The 20,608-nt window shown below is 39.1% G+C and overlaps 1 protein-coding gene across 1 annotated transcript in view; it reads right to left on the reverse strand.

The window, feature by feature from the left end:
- nrg3b (neuregulin 3b) overlaps positions 1-20,608 on the reverse strand; it is a 198,618-nt gene that overhangs the window by 36,388 nt on the left and 141,622 nt on the right. The window contains exon 4 of the mRNA XM_005747378.1: positions 736-809. Coding sequence (XP_005747435.1) covers positions 736-809 — 74 coding nt within the window. The remainder of the gene's footprint in view (positions 1-735; positions 810-20,608) is intronic.

The raw sequence follows: 20,608 nt of genomic DNA on the forward strand, positions 1-20,608 counted from the left end.
TTTTCACGAACACCAGGAAAGTGAATACTTTCCTTCCTTTAGGCTAAATAAAAGCATGATTATAAAACATGCAAGGGATTTTTCATGCATCTATATGAGGGACATTCATGTAGGCCAATGAAAATAAATCTATCGGGATACACATTTTACCCGGTAACTAAATAATATCTTTGACTGCAGTAATAACTGCTTGCATTAATATTTAAATGAAAACCCCCACGTTTGACACAATATCCAATGTGTGATCACCTCTGTAGATATAGTAGGAGATATTAAAGTAAATGAAAAAAAAAAATTTTCTTTATTGAATGAATTCAGTGCCGTAATACCCTTGCTTTTTTATTTTCAATGCACACGTAGCAGAAAAACTTTAGCATGAATCTTAACCTTTTACCCCGCTAAGCTGAACATTTTTCTTTGACCACCTTTGTCAACTTAAGGAGCGCCTGGAGGTTCTCTGCATTTGTATACTTCAAAATGACTGAACCATATTGGAAATGTTAGTTTTTTCAATATAAAGTCACACACAATACTTTAATCACATAGTATTACTGTACAAGACCAACAGACTTAAACAGATAACAGTTAATCTAAGGCTAATTTGTCTTACTGATAAATATAGTACAGTAAGAGATTTGCTCAAGGGCATGTAGCGTGCACTTGTTATGAATTTGTTTTTATGTTTCAGATCAATACACCAAGACTGAAAAATAAAGGGTAGAATAGGGAGCGTACTTGGATCTGACAAGATAGCATCTGTCTTGGGAACAAACTGGTCACAGCGTAGTCCATGGTAGCCCTCTTTACACCTGTCAGAGAGAGAGGGAAAAAAAGAGACACAGAGCGAGGTTTGAGATTAGAGGCAAGACAAACAGAGCAAAAAGTACCAGCATGAACTATCAGCTGAAGGGACTTTTAGATAAAGAAAGTTGAAAACAGGAAGAGCCTAGACAGATGAATGAATGGATTGCTAAAAAAAAAAAGTGGAGTGGAGTGCTCGCTAAGGACCGAGGTGGTCAAGGGAGATACACAGCAACTGTGGAGAGGGGTGGAGTGAGGACAGAGACAGAGAGGGGAAGATAGTTGGGCAGGCCCAAGAAGTGCCTGCAGTCTCACTGATAGCACATGACTGGCAGGAATGCCACGTCCCAGAGGAAGAAAATGGGATACTGGGAGTGGATAGTACTTGGCATGGATGCAGCAATGCAAGATTTTCAAGGAAAGGGAAACTGCCATAGTTGGAACAATCATATAAACAAAGTCCTGGCATGGTCCAAATATTTACCTTCATCATCAAATAAATATGCCTCTACTGCTGATTCCTGCAGATCCTTGAGCAACTGTTATATACCTACTAAAATTATGACAGTTGATGACTGATTGGGGATATTTAGCAATACAAATATCAATTTTACTTTATTGGCCAAATCGGACCTGTAGAATGCACAAATGAATGAATGAAAACATACATATAGTTTCATAATTAAAAAAAAAGCGTGACAAACTATATTCATCAAGTTTTTCAAAACAACTCATAGTTATGAGGAACCAAGTTTGGCACAATCCTCAATAGCTTTTGTCTCCAAGAGACTTAAACACTTTTATTTCTGTCTTCAATAGTGGCCACAGTGCGGGGACATTCAGTAGGCTGATCCATCCCTCTGCTCTTTCAAAGATTAGGTGAGACAATTGGAGGATTTGCTTTGATGTGCCGTTTCGACATAAACTTGTACATGAGCGAGGGACATGTCAGAGTTGTCTATACTTTCGCCATTCCATCATTCGGTGCTTTATTGTTGGTAGACGATGGGGGATTAACACCGCCACAATATCCATCAATATCTGTCCACCATGTTTCCAGCAGTGCCAAACAACCCCACCCAGCAGCACTGTCCACCACCCACCACCCCAATGCAGTTTAATGCATTGGATGAGTGACACGCAGAAGTGGACCATTCAGTCTCTCTTAGCTTGGCTTGAAATAAATTAATAAATAAATAAAAAGAAAAAGTGAACCATATTTTTGAAGAAAAAAAAAGAGTAAGCAGCAATGGAAATGGGAAAGTCAGAAAAATTGTTATAAGGTTGTAAAAAATTCTCTGTTTTTAGGTCTTTGGTGGACGTTTATACTCCATAACTCAGCTCAATAGGTGCAGTTTTCCATCTTTATGTAAATGCTTCTACATGGTAATGTTTATTTTGTAGCCAAATTATTGAATCTGCACCGATTTGGTGAGTCTGCAAAAAGGCCAGTGAAATTTCTGCATAAGTTTAGGACACAGAAAATAAGAAGATGTGTTTTGCAAAACGTTAAAACTTTATATGTATTTTGAAAATAGCACAAAAACAGTATATCAAATGCTGAAAACATTCATTTGAATTTCTAAAAGCTGTGTCTGAGGCATATTTATGTGTCTTTCTAATGCAAAATATTTCCCTATTCTTGCTTGATGTAAAATTTCAGCCTTTCAATACTTCAGGGCTTTCTTTGTCATATTTCTTATTTCAGTGAAAGCGGTGTTTTCAACAGGTGGCAAGTCTGCACCTGGATTCTACTAAAGTACAGAGCCATTTGTCATGGTTCTGGGATTTTGAAATCTAAGCTTTAGTTTGTTGGGACTAGGTTATTGTTAAATTCTCTCGTTGATTATAGTTGTCTAATTTTGCTGTTCTTATAGCTGTTTTTTTTTCTTTTCACTTCTGTCAGCCTAATATGGTTTATCATTTCTAGTCACTTCCCGTTCTTTATATTCTAGTTTGTATTTGTATTCTGTATCTTCATTTTGCATTAGGTTCATGGTCATAATGTTTAGTCCTTAGTTGTTGTTGCTTTGTATTTTTTGTTATTCATGCTAGCTTCATCGCTTTAATGTCTCCTTGTATCTTGTTGTCAAGTCTTTGTCTTGGTGTCATATTACTTCCTGTTTTATGCTGATAGCCATATGTCTCTTGGGCCATGTTTTACGTTCTCCTACCAATGTTTCATTATCTGATTAAGTCCAGCTGTGTCTAGTTTCCCAGGCGTCTCCATTCTGCCCCAGTCACCCTTATGTTTATAAATCGTTGCTGTCTCCCTTTGTCAGATTGCCTGTGTTCCAAACTTGTTTTGTTCTCTCTGTTTGCTAAGCCTTATGTGCTTTTGCTTAAGCCTTTTGAACCCTGCAGTTGATTTTCTGTTTTGGACCTCCACAGTCTTACTACTCAACCTGAATAAAGGCTGATTTTCTGTTTATCATGTTCTAGGTGAGCAGCCTGCATTTGGGTCCTTTTTTGCACCGCATGACACTATGCTGTTGCAAATGTGTACCACTCAGCATTATTGGGGCCTTGCTGTGTGCACTAATCTGATCTAGCTATCGAGCTGTTTACTGTTAACAAGAAAACATGTATATGAGAGCCTAGTTTAATTTTCTTTTAGGGGTGCATCATTCATGATTTCCATAAATTGTTTTTATATTTTTATTCATGAGATCATGGGGCAGTTTTCTGCTTCACCTCAGTTCATCTTTACCAACCTCTGGCCCAGTTTTGTCTTAACATATGCTTGTTTCTGTGCACGGTAGAGACAAGTATCCACTTGCATGTGAAGACAGAAGGTGGCATTGGATTTCAGAAGTGGTTCTAGAGCCCATGCATTGATTTCTACCACAGAATTGTGTTTTGTTTTAATGCATTGCAGCCTGGAGGTATACAGATGATGGCTATTCAATACTGGTCTTCGGTCTTGACCTCTGCATACCAGGATCGACATAAAATTCTACATTGTTTATTTTTATTTTATTTTATTACATTTTATTTTCAATTCAGACCTTAATGATTTTAAATTTTCATCACAGTTTGTTTTTATTGTTTTTTTGCACATCATCTCAACTATTTTTGGGAACTCCTTTTTGGGTTTGGTTTGCTGTCCACTAAATTTATCTGTAATTGTTGCTTTATGTGAATGAGCTAATTGCTAAAGGTTTTAATCTGTCGTTTGCAGTCCGGACATCTGTAACTGTTCAACTTTTTTGCATATTGTGTGCACTGACAGATGCCCTGATAAATTGATCTTCACTACAAACCACCCCTTTCACATCAAAGTTATTATTATGCTAAGTTGCACTGAAATATATAAAAACATCTTGAATTACGGGGGTTGTCAAAAGTGAGTTTGAAAAGCTTTTGACATCTGTGTTGCCTTCATAACGAACAACATCGCTGTCAAGCTGCAAGGTAAGATCGTTGAAAGGGCCATTTTGGTGTTATGTGGCAGTAAAAACCTCTCTAACTGCACCTTTAAATAGCGAGACTCATTACCGTTCAAATGATGTGTGAAAAATACCCTTGAATTAAACCCTCTAAATCTTAAAACTCTGACTCTTTGTGTCATTTCATTTCCAGAGTAATAAGCAAAACACACAAAACCTCTATAGTCCTCTGCTCAAGAAACCAAAGGAGGATGAAGGACTCCATTCTCTCTTGTCATTGTCTCTCCTACAGCCAGACTCCTGCCTCTTAATCAGCCTGAAAAATGACTAATTCAAAACTGAGGATTCTCCAAACTCTGCAAATCTTTCTTTCATACAAATATACACAACTACACAAAGATTCTCGCAGCGTGGCTCACGGCCCTATCAATACCCTGCACTTGCACTAAACATCTGAAACATCGAATATATTAGGCAAAAACCACAGTAGAAATGCTTGTATAACTCCCAAGAACATTTTAGGGAAGAACTATTCCGTGATAGATAACTAGATGCAAAAATGTTTGTGGTGAAGAGCATCAGGTGGATTCTTACAATCATCATCTACTCACTATGCATTTTAGGAGACAAAAGAGACAAAAGCCAAACTAATTTAAGTGATCGCGAATGAAAGCTTTGAGAAATCATATTAAATCCAACACCCATCTAAAAATTATCATTAATCACCATAGAGATAGACTATTAAATCTGATTGAACATTTTACAGTGAAAATGGAATATGCAAAAGAACATGCCATGCGATGCGTAAAGCAGCAGTCCAAATGACTGATGCAAACAGCTTAGATTTATTACCACATTAAAGCAGCTCGGTATGTGAGGTTTGCAATGAGAAGGGCGTGGACACGAAATGTTATTTTGCATCAAATGTTAATGTGACGTTTCCATTACCTTTATGTTAAGAACTTATTAAACACATACCAAAGGAAATGAACCCACTCTCACTCCAACAGCGTCAAATATGACACTTTTCAAAGCCGCTTGGGTAAAAAAAACATGCACAATGCATCCAGTGACACTGGTGCTGTGACTCAATAGCTAATAGTAATCTTCCTGAAACGCTGTGTAGGGGAATTTGTGAAGGGTCCTTTAGCATTACATTAAAAATGCAAAGGGTGACTTTAAGTGTGCGAGGGTTAATGCTGTGAATGGATGTATTTTAACCTAATCCATGATCTTTTCTTAAATGAAATTGTTTTGTTGCATAAACCAAACAGCCAATAAAAGCAAAACTAAACAGAACTGTCATTCACACTACAGCTATTCCCTTCTACTCCTTTCTCTGGACCTTATCGCTTCATCAAACAGACCATTAGCTCCAATATTAGTCCAATATTGCTGCGAGTGCTGATTGAAGGAACTATGAGAAACGCTTCCTCTCTCCAACGCCAACGCCTTTTGATAAAATGACAGATTGTGGCACATTTTTAGCAGCCAAACAGAAACTTAGAGAATAGCTACGTTCTTGATTTCCTTGTTTAGGTGTGAGAGATATGCACTGTCCTTTTGTTTTTGTCAGTATGGCAATCTCAGTCAAACAATGATGTTCAGAGAGGGAACTGAGATGGCGAGCAAGATTTCAAGGGTACGCTTTCCCTCCCCTCCCGCCGCTTGGCTCTGCCCTGCATCACACCTTCTATCCCTGGGTGTGAGCTGAGACGCCTTGTTAGTATTCTGAATCACAACCCCAAAGGCAGAATGCCTGTCTGGCTATCTGTTTACATCTGGGCTTCCTGTCTGTTTGTCTACATCTCTCTCTCTTCCTGTCATCTTTGTAGTACTGTGAAATAAGCTCAGAATTCCTCAATGAAATATGAACAATGCTTTGTAAATGTGTTTGCAGGAAAATGGCGTTGAATGCCTGAATGGATGATAAACAATGTGAGATAATGACATGCTTTGAGTATATGTCTGGGTTTTGTATCTCCAAAGAGGGAGGGAAAAGGGAGGAAAAATCTCATATCTATGTTTGCGTGCATTGTTGGGATTCAAAAGGTGGGAATATCTCAAAGTGAAGTGTGTGTCTGTGTGTGTTTGCTTATACCCTGTAGTCACTGTTTATATGAACAGCAGCTATAGACTCAGAGCGTGTTTTCCCCTACTGCTCCAGAGCTGTCTTTGACTACCCAGCTGCTTTTAACACATGTTCCAGTCACAGAAAAAATACACCTCTGAGTCTGGAGGATGACAGGAGGGTGGGGAGCTCTGCCTCATAACTAATCACCATTCTGCCTGTTAATTAGCAGGAAGAAAAATGAAGGATAGTTTCAGTGCAAGGGGAGGGAATGGAGGTTCAAGGAGGAGATAAGGGAAGGGAGTGTGATCATGTCAACCAAACTTCATTTACCTTCTGACACCAGTGCATATTAGCTTCCGCATGTTCTATAAAATAACTCCATATGCTACTGCTGATGAGGCACAGAGGAGGTGCCAAAGCCTACTGTCGGGGGATAGCACTTTCTGACACGATGAATGATTAAGGCTTTGAACCTATGTTGCCGCTATAGGTCGCCTGGCTAAGCAGGTGAGCCACATGCCAAATGGCTGCAGGGGCTTGGGTTTGATTTCACACCGGACTGTTTCATTGGCCCTTGCTCTGGCTTAATGTTCTTAAATGTTCTGCCCAGTAAAGGCAAAATAACCCCCCAAAAGAGGATTTCAACTTATATGTGGTTAAACCCATCATGTATTTTCATAAGCACACTGTCAGTAATAGTTTTAACTAGATAAATTGTTTATTACTGAATTTAACAGGGGATTAATAGCTTGCTTTTTTACTAACATCTGTTCACAGGCAGCTGTAATGATGTGGCAATTTCTGTTGTGCAGTTTATGGAGTTCTTTAATTGACATTAAAGTTTTACAAGTCATTTTAGCTGAAATTACCTTTGAAGCTGCAGTTATGAGTGCTAATGCAACCAGCTAGCTTTTATTAGCAAAGCTGCTAAGCTAATCTAACCTGCTGTAACCTGATATTTACTGTACAAACTCAAGTGTGGCGATTCGATCTAACGCTCAAAAATAAGCAAGGAGCTCCTGAAATACAAATTTCAGAAGATTTCATTCCAATCTTGACTGTAACAACTGTACGTTAAGAATTTTGTTGAACTCCATCCAGAAAAAAGGAGGATGTCTTAAACTATACAAATGTAAACATTGCTTCTAGCAATGGACTAACAAATATACATGACCTTTTTTGATATGTATTCTTATTAACAGACACCCCCCCCCCCCTCCTTAAACTAAATTCTTTTATAAGATAGCATACAACATCCTGTAAGGATCAATACTATGATTGTATCACCTTTCACTTGAAATCTGGAGCTGAACACACCTATAGTCTCTAGCTCAGTATAAAATGTATCTGTGCCTGAGACAATTAGTCCACATGTGACTAAAGCTGGCTAACCCAGAACTGCAGGAAATTACAATTTCCAGCTGTTAGATGTTGGATCATTTTGCCACAGTGAAATTAACAACTTTTTACGCTGGCATGAACAGATGCCTTAGAAAAATTAGCAAACATGAGAGGGAGAGACGCCGCATGTTACCGAAATTTGGCGCTTTATCTCGGCTGTTCACAATAATTGCATGTAAACTTAAAGTATCTACATATAATCTGTAACACAGGTAATGTTGGACCGGACCAGGTTTTCCCTAATTACCTGACTTCTTGGAAATGATTTTCTTCAGGCTCACTATCAAAGGCAATCATTATTTGGCAGCAGGGGTTCTCGCCACACTCAATAGACACATTTATCACACTGCACCGAGTCTTTTGACTCGCTGCCACATTTCATATGGCACACCAACTGGTGCGGTTGATGTTTTCAAGTATTACTGAATTGGGCGTTACCCCTAATTTCCATAACTTGACCTACAAGGCACGCATAATAAAATCAAGATTTGCATATGCATTGAAGCACAGATGCAATATGGCATTATGTTAATTGCTAAATATTGAAATAAATTATTTAAAATCTATTCACTGTGTGGGGCTGGTGAATGCTGTGGTATTTTAATTTGCTCAGTTTTGAGATACAGCACCTGCTGCAGTCCATGATATAGTCCTGTTGAGTGTATGAATGCAGTACAGAAGGAGGCTGAGGGCATGCGGCTGATTTAAGCCACATTTGCTTTCCACCACAGTCTAATTTTTACCACTGGGAAGGTCAGGATGACTGACAGAAATCCATTTTATTATCCATTCTTATAAGCGGAAAAAAGCAGACCTCAGTGATGTAATTTCTTTTATAATAAGAAACACACACACACAGACGCACACTCTCATACACACACGCAACCATCACTGCTTCACTCTCAATATCAAAGCATAATCAGTGGCTGACACTTCTCTCATTGTTATTGATGAGCTATGGAGGAAGAATAGGTATGAGCTGGCTGCAGTGTGCCCCGATTGTTCTAAGCTGAAAAATAAATAACAATAATGCCAAAACGTCTCCAATGAAGACAGTCTTTTACCTGTATCTCGGCGCGCAGCGGCACATTGTGCGATCTGTCTTTTGCAGCGGTGGAGCAGAGCAGGTAGAGACATCATTTATACCTTGAGAGAGGTTTTATAGATGTCTACTGTTACATGTGAGCTGTTTACATACATAAGTAATATGCAGCTGCTGGGATGTGCCTATCCTCGAAACGCATATGACAAAAAGAAAAGTACAGGAACTTTTGTTTGAGTTAAATGTATATAATGCTACTGTAGTAGTAATAGTAGTAGTAGTAGACTATTTGGCGTAATGAATGTAAACAACTTAATTAAGGTGATGACATAACAATCTGTTAATAAGCTGTTTCACTGTCTGTGGACGTGTAAAGTCTGTATGATGTACGATTAGATCCATAATATAATGGTGTGATTAGGATATACATTGTCAAGCCAAAGAATTACAGGGTCAGAAATTGCACATGAAAACACAGCCACAGTAATTATGGCTTCATTAAGGTTCTCACTAATGAGCCACTTTACTGCTGAAGTAAATACATGGTGAATATAGTTAAGTGAGGTTATAGTGTCCTCATTTCTCTTCCCCCCCTTTTTGGATGGTATCCTGAATACATTTTCCATCCCTGCTAAATAGTGTTTACAGTACACTACATTTCCTTGAGCTGCACCCTGGTGTAATTGCTGCTGCGATGTCCCCATTTTGGTGTAGGCACCATTACATTTTTATCAGCTAAGACAGTAAACAAGGGTGCCGCGACCATCTCATCCATCAAGTAAAAAAAAAAGAAATCTACCCATCAAATGTGAACTAACAAGCAAAGCAAAACATTGCAGTAAGCACGGGGGCATAAAAAGAAAACCAGCACATGACGCTCTGGTCTGGCGTGCCCTATCCAAATGCTCCAAGAAGTCATTAAGCTCTTGGAGGATGAAGACATCCCAGCTTGTTTGCCTCTCACATAAGCAGGGCTGAACTTGAAACTGGGAGCTGGCACTGTATCACGCAGCAGTGTGCACTACATCATAACGGAGCTCCCAAGATGCAAGGCTGTAACAGGTGCTGTTTCAAAGCACTAGAGATAACAGAGAGGAAGAAAAAGGGCGAGAGGAGACGGACACAGTGAGAGAGAAGGGATGCTGCTAAAGGAGATGTACTCCTCTTCATCTTCAGAGATGTCTTTTTGCTTTTATTTGCGAACGGGAGTATGTTTGTGCATGGGCATGCAATTTGGAAAAAACAAAAAAAACAAAAAACCCAAGCAGAAACAAACTGGGAAATTCTAATTCTGTTTTGAAAAGATGAATATTTAAAGCTATACTCCTCAAGCATAGGGATGGATTTACCAGTTGTCCATATGGATTAAATATTCATTAGATTTGCACTTCTAGTCCTAGTATTATTAACCCTTAGGTCTTAAGGTTTTTGCACTTCTAGTGATTAAAAAATAGACATTTACTAGAATTAAAGCTATGTATTTCCCTTCTGAACTAAAGGAAAATAAACACAACCAAGTCCATTGTTTCAACTATCTTGAATATCGAGTAACAACCATCTCTGAATGCATTTTCTTATGCTTTCTTTTGTGAACGGATCAATTTTTGAGCAAGGTTTAGAGAGAAAACCAGGAAAGGGCTTTGTCATTTGGCTCTCAGGGGTCAGGTTTTGCATTTTACAGGCTCAATAATTGGGGCATTTAGAAATAAGTGTAACAAATTTCTCCATTGAGTGATTTCATAATGGAGCCAGGCATCAAAACAATTCATAATGAATTTGCACACCAACCATCACCAGGGAATCGCCACCGGGATACATCCACATTACTTATTTTCGTTCTTGCTACTTAACCCCTCCCACCCCTCCGACTCTTTGATATCCAGGCCACTTAGTCACCGTACTCCACACTATGGGTAATATCATGTATTTTTCCTAACAAGGAAAAGGTAAGGAGGAGTTTAACAGTGACTAAAATGCACAAACAATTTCAACTTCAACTGTGCTTGTTTATACAGTATGGCACATTAGGACTTCTAAGCCGTTAGGAGTGATAACTGTGAGAATATTTGGACTGAGATAATCCTTGCTATTTTAAAGATACCACAGAGCTTGAGAGCCATCAAAACAATATCTCCCTGAACCACCAGAGACATGTCTGTGACTTTTATTATTCATTAGGCTTCTCTTTCCTGCAAGCGACTGCCAGCACCAGACAGCCACAACACATCCTTTTGGCTGTCTCCACTTCTGATGCAGGGGCATTACAAATTTAGCAGGGGGGTTTGAACTGTACCTTGAGAGGACATAATGTGATTATTAAACAATAATAAAGAAAGATGACTACAGAGGGGGGAAAACCCACTCAGGGCCTGCGCCGTAAACGAGGTGCGTAAAAGCGTATTCTCTTTGATATTATTTACATGGCCCTTTAGGAACGGCGCCAGTGGAAAAAAAGCGATTAAGTTCAACTGTGTTGCTTTAACCCAGCAACTGGAGAAAAGCCATTCTTGAGACCATACATTGCTTGTGAATGATTTTTTGTGTCTGGCTAAAAGGTGCCAAGAATTGTAGCATCATCACAGCAGGAGTGAGAGTGACCTAAATAATTCACCTCCTCTCTGTAATAGTCAAAGATGTATGTAGCATCATAGTCTTGTCTAGACAGATCACATGAAGTGGGAGAGCTTTGTCAAAAAGTTGGTGATACTTTTAGGATTGAGAGAAAACATGATGGGCGGATTTAAATCTTAATGCGCTTAAAAATGTTGGAACTTGTGTACATTTTACAAGCATTTACTTCACATGTTTTAAACTCAAACAAAGTAGTAGCTTCATTAAAAAAATATTATTTATGTTTAAATCATTTATTTAAAAAAAACACACTTTGCAAGATTTTGTGTAGGATGGTGCTCATTATTGTGTTATAAAATCTTTGCCACCACATCAATCTTTAAAAATCTCTATTTCCCTGCATTATCTTTTAATAAGGTGTTGCTGCAAACAAATAACGGAGAAGAAATTACCTTTATCCGATAAAGTGCTTTAGCTTGTAAATAAGTGCGACATTAAATGCAGATGTCTCTTGGATATCATAGCCCGAGAGGGATGTTTTGTTGTAGACTAGCAATTTAGTCTTGAAGAAGAGGGCATTGCCATTTAAACGTGATTATACTGTGATTATAGGATGAGAGAGTATAGGGAGAGAAACTGATCTGCTTATACATTACATTTGACTAACACTTGACACAAAGTATCAGCAGTTCTTTAAACACTGTCATCTCCAGGAGACGAAACATTAACCCCCTGTGTATCACAGCTTATTTTTGATTTTACCTTTTTATAAGAGATTCATTACTGGCTTTCCTGTTTTAGGCTTCTTTCCAGATATATAGGGAGTGCAGCGTCTCTCTTTTTTGGCCTGTGTGTGTTTCGGTACTACGCTTTAGGCTAGGGCTGTTCGATATAACGACATATATCGGATGACGATATAAAAACGTCTATCGTTTCATTTTACGCGTTTGTTTCGTGGTGTCGCAAAATAAACTGTTTACGGCAATATTTTTTCATTATTTTGATGGTCACTGTAGTGGCTATATTAATTTCTTAATCAATGCCACTAAATTCTTGGATGACACACTACACCAAATAAACATATGATATATGGATACTGTAGTTACAATACATTAATCTTGCAAAAAAAAAGTGCTTAAGTAAGTACTTACAGTAAGCCTAGTGGCTATCTTCAGTCTGTCACACGCTTCTGTTCCATCTTTATGTTTACACTAACATTCATGCTTCTAATTAGTAAGTATGAATGCAGTCACCATCATATGCCACATTTAATTAATTTTTACATTAGAAATGGGTGGAAAAAAACTGACACTTAGAATGCACTCAAGAGCTTTAAGTATCATCTGTACAGGATTATGCTGTGGTTTTCTCTGTAAACATCAATATAATGATGTATGCTTAGTTTCCCTTCTTGGCCTACACAGTCCCAAATTTGTCTCTGGGTTTTAGATCTGGGGGATCACTCTGCTCTGTCATGCGCAGCAGAGTGCAAAAGCCACAGTGCAACATAGCTCCAGGTGCTAATGCTAATCGGCATTCGTATCAGAAGCTCATCAAGAGGTCAGGTCGAGTTAACCTTTTCCCTGAGACAGCCGAGCCCCCCTCCTCTGCGCCGCGCGCAGGCCAGCCTTCTCCTGAAGATGGATATTGCATTTTCAAGAGCTTTATTAAAAGGTGTTTCTTAAAGGAAAGCGGACACTGCTGCCTTTTCTGTCCAGCGTTTTGGATGCTGTTGACATCTACAACCTTAATCCTGTCGGTGGCATTCAGCATGATTGAACTCAAATCATTGTAAATGCTAATGGACTTTAAAGGGCCTCTGCATACTCGCCATAAAAATACACGCGCGGTGACAAATACTCAGCCGCACACTGAAAGTGTACAACACTGTCAAGGTAGAGCTTTGTCTGTAGATGAACTGTCTTGAAGTCAAACCCTCCAGCTCAGATACAGTATCATCTGTAAAAGATGGATTAGAGTTCCCTATAACTACTCTCTCACTGAGGCACAATGTAATAATGTGAGTGTGTATGTGTGTGTGTGTGGGTGTGCTAGAGAGAAGAGGGCACATCTTAAAGTGACTGCACACAGCTACTGTGCCTACTCTGGTATGTTTACTTCTGCAACCTGCCTACAAGTGTGAGAAGTTTAAAGGAGTCTGCTCTGATAGAGACAACTGGAACAGCTTACACTGCTCCCTAAAAAAAAGCAAACAAGTGTCTTGGGGGGGGGGAGGGATTGCTCTTGTTGTGATCAATCTGACTGCCTTAGCCAACCAACCTTGAATAGATGGCCACATTTCACCCTGCAGGCAGACACAACTATGCAGCACAATGTCGCGCAGACTGAATGACATCCCACCCCGACTTAAAATCTGCCATCAACCTCTTCTTTTCCCTTATGCCCATACAATTGTTTACACAATATCTCACAGCATAATAGAGGCTAAACGCTTCCTAAATGTGTCGAGATCATAAATGTGTGCAAGTAAACAACACAGTTTATAAGACCTGGATCTTGTTAGCCTCTTTATTACACCTGTGGTTACTTGAAAAACGCCCGTGACGATGGCTGCAAATAGAAAACACTGTCAAACTCCAAAGACCGATTGCTGCAATCACCCAGCGAGAATTATAGTTATCACAAACAGAGACCTTTCATAGGCATAACAAAGACTTAGCAACAGCAATATCGCTGCCAGTGTGAGAGGCCCAAAACAATGTATCAAAGAAATATGAAAAAAACAGCCACACGTTTCAGCTGCTTTGGAGAGGCGAGATATCAAAGAAACTTGCAGATCAGTGAGGCTGGGTAGGTGCTGCACTCTCGAGAATTTTCATGTCATAAGGAACTGTCAGGTTCTTCCATGCAGAACACGGCATTCCCACTGTGGAACTAGTGAAACCGATCTCACGGAGGGAGCGAGATCCGCGTCGAATATTCACGATCAGTACTTCCTGGCATCGCTTTAAAAGCAGCGGGTACAGTACCGGTAATTTCCGGTCATTAAAACACGCAAGATTAAACAGGTGTGCTCTAACACAAACCACAATCCCTTCGCAAACATCACCAACTGAGTTTGATGCTTAAATGTAACCTAGCAACAAGCGAGAGCAAACTAAACAGCAAATAAAAACAGAGCACAAGAAAAGAAGGAAAATGTTCTGAACTGGTTACAGTGTGTCCAGTGTTACCACGGCAGTCAAAGCACCAGTTCTCAAGGACATCTTGTGCATACCTACAGTATGTGATACTACTGTGTGCTGTTAGAACTGATGCATCTTTATTTTATTTTCCTCATTATCCATTCTCAAGCTTGCAAATTTTTAAATATAGATGTTGTACTCAAGATGCCGCCTACTGTACTTGACTGAAACCTGTAAGAAATGCACATAATCTAATGGACTTGCGGTATTCAAAAATCACACATCCGTTGCTTACTGATGACCTTTCGATAAACACCGATTGCTTAACAGTTGGCATTTATTAAATTTAATGCTAGTATGAATAGTACTGTAGCTCACAAATGTTGCATAAGAGCAGGAAAAGATGCAGGAACAGAGCATACTTAGAACATCTTGTTTCCACTCTTGCAGCGGTCTGAATGCCCTTGAGGGATGTTTTTAAAATGACAGGTATGCCTCCTTCTTTGTTCATACCAGCTCTTATAAGCTCCTTTAAATATTTAACATCATGCATCGACTTCATTTAGCATTCGGACAGTGTATTTGAAAGATCCCAATTAAAAAAGTTTAGACTTTTAGCCATAGTCAAAGACTCATGCAGTTAGAATTAACCATGCTGTAAGGTCATGGTTTTTGCACAGCACTGAGCCCCAAGATGCAGCTGGGAAACATAACAAATATGGTCTTTAGGCAGTGAGAAAACAAATTCCATCTAAAAGATTTAAGAAATGGATTTCATTCACAGTTAGAAGTGAAAAACAAGGCACCAGACCAAAGTTATAGCTGCAAAGCTAATTGGAGGAGAATTGAGCTGGAGAAATAACCTCGCAGTCTCACTGCCGATGTCAGCCATTATAGATTTTCTGTGTGGACAGTGATATATATTTACTATACACTCTAAATACACCAATGTTTTATGATTTACCTATTGGCGAGTTTTTGTGTGAGCAAAGTCTATTTTTTAACTCCAGGATGGCTATGAATTGGTATCGATTAAATTCTAATTCAATTCCCCTCGTTTTGCTGTTATTGCCAGCAGAAGCTCAGATGCACCGCCTGTCTAGGCAAATGTAGCTCGAGCACAGAAATAGATGACCTCTGTTGCTTTAATTACCCTCAGCCCATCCAGTGTGGTGAGTCTGACTTGCTGGACTATATATTTACATTAATGGCATTAAGGATGGAAAAGTGGCATATCGAACTGCCAAAAAAAAAAGAAAAAGAAAAGAAAAATCTCAATTATCTTGCTTAGAAATAATTCAGCTGACAATTATCACCTAGTGAATGTTTCACAGTTGATTTGAGCTGCTTTTCAATGAAATTACACCATTTTGTCAGAGAGCATTGCACTGCAGCGAGAGCCAGATGATTCTCTCCTCCGTTTGTTTCACTCCCCGGTAGCAAAACAAACCCAAATCCTATATCCATCTGAGGTAAGCTGGGCTCCAACTATATAGTTGTCAGTGGATTCGCTTCCATGTTTAGCCTTTGGTTAAATTCATTATAACCATCTCTCTCGTAGTTTGAATCACGGCTAAAAGGAAGAGCATGAAAGTGATGGGCAAAAGAAGTGAAATTGAAGGCTGGGTGACTCTGGGAATTATAAGAGGGAAACCGTCAACGTAGGGTGCACCAGTGTCAGTCAAGCTCCATCCCCAATGATGGCGGCTAATTAGATTTTCCTATGCTCAACAAATCATGCTGATGGGGAGAAACATTTTGCAACTCAATAGCCAGCTGACATGTACTGATAGCATTGTCAGCAGAGTCAGCTGTGCTGCCTGCTAACATGGTTCAAGTGGAGGATTATGGATGATATTACAGATGCATGTTCTGTTTACATGCAGTGACAGATTCCATGAGGGGAAAAATGCCTTTAATGAGAAATGAATGAATAAATGGATGAGCGATATCATACTGCATGTTCAGAGGCATCAGCTAATTTCTTTATATTATTGGTACTATTATTTCCTTACATCATCTGTCTGTCTGTCTCTCTATTCATATCTATCTGTGCTGTTTGCTCTAAATTATTCATCTCTTCTCCAGTCACATCCTTGTTTGACCTTGATGATGCAGACAGTGTTTCAAACACTTTAAAGGAATTTAGTTCAAAATGAGCCCAAAGACTTTGAGTAATCTGCCTTGCTGGATGCACTGCCGGAGTGGTAAAAATCTTCAGTTGTAGCTCTGACTTGGCTCGAGTTTTCATTTGGATTCCAAGATGTGGCAATTCACAACAGATACTTGGCTTTTCCTTCATAGTCACATTAATGAGGACAAATAAAAATAACAGACACTAAAATGGTCAAATTCACAGAAGCCAAATGACCTGGAAATTGTGGAAGGACAGACTCTTCCACACTATACAGTACATTCAAACAATAATATTTATTTCATAGCTGATGGTATTTTAGAGGGGGCAATTCTGCAGAAAAGCACTGTGTTTTTCAGCTTCAACTGCAACTGTCAACTCATGCACATAATTTCTCCCTCAACTGCTTTATCTTGCTTGTGAGGTGCTGCCTAGGTACTAATTACTTTCTTATGCGCTGCTGATTAGCTCTGCCTTGAAGTCAAAGCTCCAGAGTGTGTATGTGTAAATTTGTGAGTGTATTCATATGTATGGATTCTAATCACTTCTATTTGACTGCAAAAAGAAAAATGACAGTTTTTTACAAAGATGACAAATCAAGGTTTGTCCTGCAATTTTTTGATGCAAGATCATGTGTGACTGGGGGAAAATCAATCATGCTGACTTAACAAGAAGTGTCCCTCACTCAGTTCTTTCACTTCGAACGAGTAATGATGAGATTACATTGTCTGGTAATCAACGATAACCTTTAGTGTGTCTCTACCAATCTATCTGTTTGTTCACATCTCTGACAGTGACTTATTAACCTAGAGCAGCTGCAGTGACAGGTATCTGATTAGCAACCAAATTATTCTGAAGGGTTTTCTGTTGTTTTTTTCATTGTGTAGGATGATTATTTATTTATGTGAGAAATTTCTTGGCTTTCTTTGCTATATGTTTATAATATTCTTGTAGGCTAACGTGCTTCCTCAGGCAGTTGGCAAAATTCTTCTACTTAAGTTAAGCCACCGACATATTTGTACTAAAATAAACCAGCCTCTTTCATTTGTAGGAATTTAGCATTTCTTCAGTTAAGTATTGTTATTGCACTAAATTACGCTAAATAAAGAACTTTATGGTACTGTGGAAAAGTCTTGAGCCACCCACCATTTTCTTTTATATGTACACATCTTCATATTTTACTTCCAAAACTGGAAGTTTTTCTAATTTTTTCCCCCCAAAGTGATCTTGAGCTTTCGTTCTCCAGATTTTCTGAAGGTCTGAAGCTTTCTTTCAACAATAGCTGCTTTTCCCTTATTTTCAGTCCAGTCCTTATACCGGACCATTTTCAGAGGAATGCTCTTTGGCTTAACACTGACAATATGAATTTTTTAAGCGTAAAAAAAGTGTTGTGTCTGCATATTTAGGCACATAAGACAAAACACAACTTGGTCCATTGAATCGATAAAAAATGACAACAGTAGGACAGTTTGATAAGCATAAAATAGTATTTATGAACCAGCATCGTGGTTCCTGAAGAAGTACTAGATGAGAACTTAGCATAGCTTTTTCTCTTGTTTGGTGTGTCCTTAAATTACTGGACAAGTTGAGGATAAATGAAGAAGTGATAGGGCAACGGATGGACACTATCTGAAAGTCATGCTGAAAGATACATCTGGCACTTCAGTTGATCCATCTACTGTGCCTCATCAGAAATGGTCTCAGTGGTAGGGTGGCTTTTAAGAAGCCATTCTTAAGAGCCACCCTACCTGAGCTTCTTTTGTTTTGTTTACCAAATTACAAAAGAACTGCACTGAAAATTGGTGTGAGAAGGTTTATGGAGTGATAAATCCAAATGTAAAAGAGGTCCGACAGTGAGGCCTACAGCCATCAGTGAAAAATGATGGTGGCTATGTCTTGGTTAGGGGTCGAATTTCAACCAGTGGTGTTGTGGTCTCGTCAAAACTGATGGAATTATGAGTTCAGAAAAGTACCGTCAGATTTCAGTCTGCAATGGCTGCATTTTTTTCATACAACAATGATCCCACAAACACTGCCGATGCAGTAAAAGCTCACCTGCATAGAAAATATACTGTCAATCATGGATTGGCCTCAGCAGAGCCCAGACCTTAACATTATTGAAGCACTGTGGGATCATCTGTTCAGAGAACAGAACAAAAGGCAGCCAACTTCTAAAGAAGAGCTTTGAATGTCCTTCAAGAAGCCTGGAGTACTATTCTGAAATAAATTACCAGAAACCTGTGTTGAAGAATAAAGGTGGTCATATTAAATACTCCCATTTTTGCCTCATTAACTGCATTTCCATGCATGTTTACACATATTTGAATAAACACCTATTTTAATTTTTTTCTGTCTCTTTCTGGTAAGCAAACGCCATCACTTAAAAATAAATCGTGACGTATCGGGCTGATAAAAAAAACGTTAACTGCAATTTCTGGGGTGTAAAAGTTACCACGCAGCGCATTAGCTATGAGGTGGGAAAGTATTCAAAATAAGGTCACAATGGAAAAACACAACAATCTCTTTTACTGAAAAGCAAGATTATCTCAGAGGATTTTCAACCATGTTATTCTTTACAGGACAGCCTCCGTTAAACAGGTGAGCAAAATAACAAAGAATGCTTTATCAAGGCAATTATCTGAGCAGAACTGCACTGGTGAATGTATTCCACTCTTGACTTCTCTTTGATGAAAGCAGCAGGAGCCTTCTCACTCCCTCCTTCTTATCACACTGTCAAGGCAGCTTGCCTGCTCCCACACTGTGCTTGCCAGCAGAAAGGGCACTGCTCGTTAATGCCAGTGAGCTGGAAATGAGTCACAGCACCTTGTCACGTGGCTGATCTGTACCCCGACGGCGCCCTCTGCTCGGGAACTAAAGAACATGGTTTTCCCCGCTCGTTGACATTCAGTGCTGCTTTCATGACTGTTGTTCTCATCAAATTGAGGGAAAAGAGCAAATGTGCACATGGAGTAAGACGTGCTGAATTGAACTGCAAGGTTGGCGGTGTGGGTACTGGATCCTCTGGTCTTACATATTGCAGTCTTCAGTAAAAAATATGCACTCTATGGACTTCGCAATGAAAAACGGTGTGTAAAAGGTGAAAAAATAAACACTTCTCTTTTTTTGGGCTTCATCCGAGCTCGTATATGGTACAAACACCGGGGAGTCGTGCAACATAACTTTAGTTGTGCGTCGGTGTGGTGAGATTATATAAACATTCATTCTCTCACAGTTGATTTGTTTCAACCGGCTCCGTGTTTTCATGTGGGGGCTTGGGAAACATTTGATATAATCAGGTTATCTTCCACAGTTTTCCAATGTTCTGTGTGGAATATAGAGACAGTTTTCTCAGTGACTTCACATCAGTGCCATATCTTGTGCAGGCTTTGAGGGACCACGCTCACCTTGAATTCTGTGCTAATCTCCAATGGCGTGTTTTTCAAATGCGCTGAAGACGAATCTGCACAATCTGAACTCGGACACTGTTTCTTAGCCTCTCTTTTCTCAACAACCGTGAAAACATTACGTCTGTCACACTAAGTCGAATCTTCATAAAACCCCAAGCATAACACAAAGATAGAAAGCCATCTAACGGGCCGAGCACTGAAAAAGGACTTCTGTATTGCTGCATCTCACAGTAAAAGACCTCGCTAGAACCATGAGTATGAATTAATGTAAATTACTTTCCAAGTGCTAGTCCTGTCCGCTGCAACATAAAAATAGCATAATAAAAGTAGAAGCCTAAAGGCAGAGTTTAAATACAGAAAGCTCCCGCATTAAAGCAGAAAACTCAGGATCAGAAGCTGCTATCATTTCCAATGTTGGCCTGTTTTTAACACAAGAGTCAAACAGCAACAAAGTCAAATTTATAAATTATTGATGCAACTGTAGGTTTACTTCACCACACCAAATCACACCAACTCAGTGGTCTTCTGGTCTAAATGCAAGTTGATGCTAGAAAAGCATTGTGTAATATTCTGTAATGCAATTACTGCAGATATTAATTATTACTTGGCATTGCTGCTGCTAACTTCTTCTAAACAGTTATAA

The sequence above is a fragment of the Pundamilia nyererei genome, unplaced genomic scaffold (genome assembly GCF_000239375.1).
Source record: "Pundamilia nyererei isolate P.nyererei 1_Seehausen unplaced genomic scaffold, PunNye1.0 scaffold00196, whole genome shotgun sequence".
NCBI lineage: Eukaryota > Metazoa > Chordata > Actinopteri > Cichliformes > Cichlidae > Pundamilia > Pundamilia nyererei.